Source organism: Planococcus citri, chromosome 3, assembly GCF_950023065.1.
Source record: "Planococcus citri chromosome 3, ihPlaCitr1.1, whole genome shotgun sequence".
NCBI lineage: Eukaryota > Metazoa > Arthropoda > Insecta > Hemiptera > Pseudococcidae > Planococcus > Planococcus citri.
The window spans coordinates 18,159,052-18,165,743 of NC_088679.1; the positions used below are offsets into that span (position 1 = coordinate 18,159,052).

General features: G+C 34.0%; 1 protein-coding gene across 1 annotated transcript; it reads left to right on the forward strand.

The window, feature by feature from the left end:
* Window positions 1-553: 553 nt before the first annotated feature.
* LOC135840788 (early growth response protein 1-B-like) lies at window positions 554-4,206 on the forward strand. Its single transcript, XM_065357470.1, has 2 exons — window positions 554-1,078; window positions 3,676-4,206. Exons 1-2 carry the CDS (start codon window positions 640-642, stop codon window positions 3,909-3,911), a joined length of 675 nt encoding a protein of 224 aa, XP_065213542.1. The 5' UTR covers window positions 554-639; the 3' UTR covers window positions 3,912-4,206.
* The last annotated feature ends 2,486 nt before the right edge of the window (window positions 4,207-6,692 follow it).

Consider the following 6,692-nt stretch of genomic DNA (forward strand, 5'->3'; position numbering starts at 1 on the left):
GTAAAACAAAGCAGCAAATTCGAAACCTCTATCTAATACGATCCCTCTTATGGTAGATTTGTATAATTATAATAAGGATGGATAGAACACACGAATGAGCATGTCTATCAATAAATCAAAAATGAATGAAATTACACCATAGAAGAACGAAAAATATACGCAGAAGGCTGCAGGGCAGGGCTGTGATTCCACGCACGAGTACGAGAGACAGAAATAAAGTGAAGTGGAAAAAAGGAGAAGCCTTTTCGAAAAAGGGCAACAATAGGCGAGTAAAAATATAGGTACTATGTATGTATGTACAATTGTATAATATACGCAATAAACCAGTTGATGTTACAAAATGGCTTCAATGTGCTACATTGAATATCGCGATAAAAGACCTCCCCCCACTTGAGATCATTTATTGGCGGCGACCCTTTTTTCCTTCTTCTTCTTTGCCTTTTTTCGCATCGGCTATTCATCGAGGCAACTCGCCGCCGCCCATAGATTTACCCCCGATAAACCCTCTTCGAAGTGGTGTATATTTTTGCATGTGAAGAAGTCAGTTGGGCGATAGATGTGGTCAACTTGACACATTATCATTATACAGTTTTATACGCTTAAAGTGGTGATAACAGTGCGCGACATTTTTAACGCGATATGACATCGATGATGAAGATTTTCCGACCCTGGACAGAAGCTGACGAAAAAAATGCCAAAGCAGAGGATGATTCGAAGATGGAAATTATCAGAGATTCGGCTTTTACCAGAGTACCGGAGCCACATCCGGTTAATCAGGTCGATTTCCCAATTTATGACGGATTACCTTACGTGTTCGCTAACGGAGATGTATACGCTGGCGCCGGTGTTGGCGGCTTTGATGACTGGAATTTTCACTCGTTACCATTTACTGCTGCGGAAACCATGGCGCAAAATTTAAGTTATCTGGATCCGGCCTATTTGAGTATGGCTTTTCCTGAAATCTACGGCAGTAAAATAGCCAAGTTGAAGCAGAGACCGAAGAAGTTCCGGTGTCCGCATTGTAAAGTGTCGTTTAGTAATAATGGACAGCTCAAGGGTCACGTGAGAATACATACTGGTGAGTACCTACTTGTGGTTTTGTTTTTTGAACGTTAAGTGAATTTTATGATCGTCGTGTTTTGATGGGATTTCGGGTTTATTTGGTGGGGAAAGAAAAGAAATTGTCAGGAATTTATTTTCGTGAAAATTTTCTCACAACGATAGCGTATGCCTCAATTTGAGCATATTCTATTGTTTTGCTATTTTTGTCAGTAGGATAAAACCATATACTCGTATGCAGTTTGGTGAAGAAAAAATTATCCGAATTTCATTTCTCAACTGTGCGTAAATGTACAAAATGTACCAACTGGAATTTTTTTTCTTCAGTGGTTGGGAAATGAGTGGAGAAAAGTAAGGTTGTGATTGATGATTTTGGTTGATATTAAAAAGCATTCAAACTCTGGAAAAACATCAGAACTAGGTATGTTTTTTCACACTCGATTTTCAATAATTTTGTTGAAAATTTTTTGACTAGTTTTTATGGCTCATTTGTGCTTTTATAGCATGGTCGTTGTTTCGAACATTTTTGATCAAATTTTTCTTACAATCACATTTGTGGAGAAATGAGTATTTACTTATTCCAAAAATGAATTAGTTGTCTTCTACTCAATTCCGCTTCGAATACACATTCGATGATTATTCTTGGTTTTTGATTTATTTTCGTGTATTAATTCATTTCAATTTTTTTAAAAAGCTAATTAAAGCTCTTTTCCCAAATTCTTTTATTGATAAAATTGATTTTGCTCCATATTTTTTCAAATCTGAATTTTTCTCATTTCTACTGACGAGAAAACCTCTTTGGGTCCTGCCTTCGATTTTAAAGTGACCCCATCACCAAAATTCCAGCTGCAAAAATTAATTTTCTGATTTTTGGTTGAATTTTGAAAATTATTGACCATTTCAGCAGATTTCTGCTGATAAAAACAACATAGATTATTATTATGTACCTACTCGTATTTCTTTTTTAGTGAAAATTATTACAATAGTCCTGAAACTATGTATTATCACTTTATCAGATCCCACGAACCTAGTTTCGCCATTTCTAGTCATTCTGAAGCCTCCAGCGCGATTTTTGATTTCTCCAGAATTTTAAAATTTTTACACAAGGAGTGAACAATCAATTTGGGAAGCTAAAAATCGAGCTGTGGCCTATCCTAGACCAGTTTAAAAAGTTCGTCTCCATTTGAGTTGATTTCCGGGCGGACATCTCGAGTAGGTAGGTACGTGTTTTTTGACCATCATTCTTCATCTTATTATTAATGAAAACATGTCGGTAAAAAAAAAACACACTCGAAGTGTCCGCCTGAAAATCAGAACAAATGTGGATAAATTCATTAAATAATTCGAGAATTAGCCACAAATCGATTTATAGCTACCCAAATTAATTTCCATACCTATACTTTCTGGAGAAATCAAAAATCGCGGCGGAAGTTTAAAAATGGCTTGAAATAGAGAAATTCGAATTCAAGAAGTTGGTTTTAGAGTAAATATAGCCATTCGTGCAAAAAAAAAATTCCCACGACCAGAAACTTTTCAATTTTTTAAAAAATTTTTCTCCTTAAATGTTTTGACTTTCTAGTTGTCAGAATCAATTTCCGCAGCTTCTAAAGGAAAAGAAAATTTCTTGCAATTTTGGTAACCAAACAAAACCTGAAGGCAATATTGAGAAAGAACTACGTAATGTTGCCAGCAAATTTGATAAAGAAGCAGGAGCAGGATTTCTTCGCAAGTTTGACAAACAAAAAAAATAATTTCAGAAAAATTATAACAAGACAACATCGCCAGGTCATTTTGAGATTCTGGCCAAAAACTACATTTTCGGGCAATTTAGACCAAAAAAAAACAAACCTTCTTAGGCAATTCTAACAAAAAAACATGACTTTCTAACTTTTAACAAAAAAAATTGGAATGAAAAAGCAAAAAAAATTTTTTTTTCAATTTTTGCCAAAACGAGACTTTGACAATTTTGATATGAAAATCTGACAAAAACAGAGTTTCTTGGCAATTTCGAATTTAAAACGTAGAATTTTTCTGCAAATTTGGCAAAAACAAGACTTTCTTGAAAATTTGATTTTGAAAAACCGGGCCTTTTTCTTGTAACTTTGGCAAAAACACTGAACTTTCGCTCACTTTCGTGTATTTGGGATATTGGGGTTCGGGAAGGAAACGGTATAGTAAGGAGGAGGAGGAGTAAACGAGGTAAACGATATTTACTTTGAGCTCAATTTGATTGGTTCTTGACTACTCTTTACGACTTTGGTCTCTTCAATTCCCTACCAGGCAGGAAGGTTCGCTCTGATCAGCGACCATAACTTCTAGCCACATCTTTGCGAATACATAATCAACTCAGGATCAGGCAAAAATGCGAATTTGGGATTTGAATTCAATTTGGGCAATTTCTCCATTTTGATTAAATCACGTCGAGGCATAAAGCCACCATTCTCAAAATGAAATATATTTTTTTGCCCAGATGAGCTCATTGAAATTAAGAACCAGATATAAAATTTTTAAAAATATGTAATGCTAAAAAATGCATTTCTTCATTATTGCTACCTACGTTTCGTTATTCGACCAATGTTGACCTGTCTTTTTTTCTATCTGTATGTACACAAACAGGTGAAAGACCTTTCAAATGTGATTCAGAAAAATGCGGCAAAAGTTTCACTAGAAACGAAGAATTAACCAGACACAAAAGGATTCACACTGGTTTACGTCCCTATCCTTGCGATCAATGCGGTAAACGATTCGGCCGAAAGGATCACCTAAAGAAGCACATAAAGACACATTTTCCGCAACCGCGATTCTTGGACGCTAATTTGGTCTCTTTGTATCCGATTTTGTTCGGATATTAGCGACGAGCCTACCTTGATTTCGATATATTTTCGCAACCTTACCTATAAAATAAGTATAAACAGAGATTTTAAGACTGACAAGTGAATAGAAAAAATGTATCGACTTATGTAGGTCGGTAAGTTGATTTTCGACTTTTGAGAAATATTTTTAATTTCAACTTTCATTATTATTATTATTTTTGTGATACCTATAATATTTTTTTGTATTTTTATACACTTTTTCTTAGTCGAGACTTTTGTATTTTTTGTATTTTTTTCAAGCTTAAGATTTTGTATTTACTTTTGTTTGTGTGTGACATGTGACTAGTACCTACGATGTAACTTTGTGTATTTTTTTGAATACAGTACTTAAATTTTGGTAATAAGATTCGTAATTTTTTCTACTCGAAGATGCAAAATTTCACTCAATTCGATGGACTTAATAAAATTGCATTCATTACCACGAAATCCTCCCTATTTTTCGGGATACGAACGTTAATAAAGCGCTGACTTCAGGTGCGATATTTTTCCAATTCATGAGGCTTCATGGTTGTATTTTCTAATAAACAGTATTCTGATCAAATCAATTTTGATAAGAAATGATTGTGTAAAGTCGCATTTTCCCATCTGACGAATAACACTGTAATTACTTACAGTTACTCGCACATTAAAAACCTATACGTAAACTATTACCTAAACAGACTATGTATGTACTTGTTAATTTCCGTTCTCGATTCAAGTGTCAAATTTTTAATGGGGCAATTTTGAAAATGCGACTTAAATGAGGCGTTTTAAAGTGATGAGTTTACATAGGTCGTGGATGGAACAGATTTGACCAAAGTAAAGGCAGCGCAGTAGGATGCGACAAAATGACTACAGTGTTGCACAAAGCTTGACAGCAGGAGTTTAAACATTAAACCTTCGGGTGCTGGTACGTTTCGAGACAGGGAGACGAAGTACATGGCCAAGTAATACTCTTTCAACGGGTCTATTCAGTAAGAGATTGATTGATTTGTCGTTCACATAAAATCAGCCAGTCAAGTTTATCGGTAAACAGGCTATTAGATGATATTATTATCCTTACCTACTTACAGCATAGTTTTAAGTGTGCATTGTGCACTGTACGTACAAGTTCCAAAAAGCTTTACTTTTTTTTTGGTCAAAAAAAAAATTACTTTGGTAAAATTGCAAGCAAAAATTATTATTTAAATTAAAATCATAAAAAAAACTCACTTTTAGTTAAAGTTGCAAGAAATTCTACATTATTGTAAAACGTGAAAGATGTCAAAAATTCAAAAAAATAAAACTTGCTTTTTAAATCGAAATTTTTAAAAAGTCTCGTTGTTTGGTCACCAAAAAATCTGCGTTTTGTGTTAAAATTGCACAAATTTTACTTCTTTGTAGAAATTTGGAACATCTAGGTACGTGTTTTGTAAAAATAAAGAAAAAAGACTTTTTTAAAAAAAAAAAATCGAAGTTTTCAAAAAGTTTTTTTTTTGTTAAAATTGCAAAACAAAGCTTGTTTATGGTCAACTTTTTCAGAAAATCTTGCTTGCTTTTTTTTCGAAAAAAATCCACCTTTGTTGTCATAACTATCACGAAAATTCCATCAAAAAGCACAACTCACTAGGTGGTCCTCAAAATTACGCACAAAACAATATTAAAACATTTGATCTCCAAATTCTTTGCAACATTAACGACACAATGTTCAACAAAAATTCCCAGCCCATTGCTTATTGTCAAAATTACCACACAACTCGACTTATTACGATTAGAAAAAGATCAAGCCTTCGAATGTACATAAATAAAAACGTACACAAGACGAAGCGTTTATGCCTACACAAACACATCTCACCTAGACATCACTTCATTATATGTATATACACAGAGGGCATCGTCAACAGTCAATACCATCCTGTACCACACGCTTATATGAGAGAAATTCAGCGTTCTAATCCATCATTTTATTCTCGATCTGAATAAAATTCAATAAAAAATGTCAAAATACCATCGCACTGCCCCGATACTTCCTGCATTTAAGCAAAAAGGACCTACAGTAGTAACAAATTGAACCATTGTTAGGATCGGTTATGGACTCATACACACACGTAATCGTCGATTCAAATAAGTATAAACGCTATTCCATCATTTGGTGTCAAAATGATCACATTTTCGAGGGGAAGACACCACGCCGACAGTTGAGTAAAAAAAAATACAGAAAACGACTAATAATTCATCAACTTTTTCAGACACTTGACCGAGTTTCCCTAAAAATGGATTCTGCAGGACGAATACTATTTCACGAAATTTGGCACGATCTAATTTTATGATCGATTGTTCATTATGAACGATTCTTACGCGATGTTCTCAAGCGTCGGGCTTAACAGAGTGGGAAAAAACTAACAAATAATCACGCCAAATGTAGCAAAAAAGGGAGGAAAAAATATAAAATAACGAATTTTTAGTTGAAACACGATCTACAAAATACGTAAATCTAAATAAATGTACTGGCTTACTCTACACAACTTCATCATTTTGAAATGGTTCAACGTTTCTATGATGAGCGGACTATCTTTAATTATTTTCCAACAGCGTATTTTTTTTTTTTTCAAATTTAATTTAGTTAAACCACAAGAAAAAACAATTTCGTGTTGATTTTTTCCAATTTTCAAAAACTGGGTAATTGAACCAGACTAAGTTAGATTGAAAGGGCATACAGAAATGTATCACCAGCCAAAATTTCAGGTGCTCAATTCGATTTTTGGTAAATTTTTGAAAATTAAAACGCGCCGAAAATAAGGG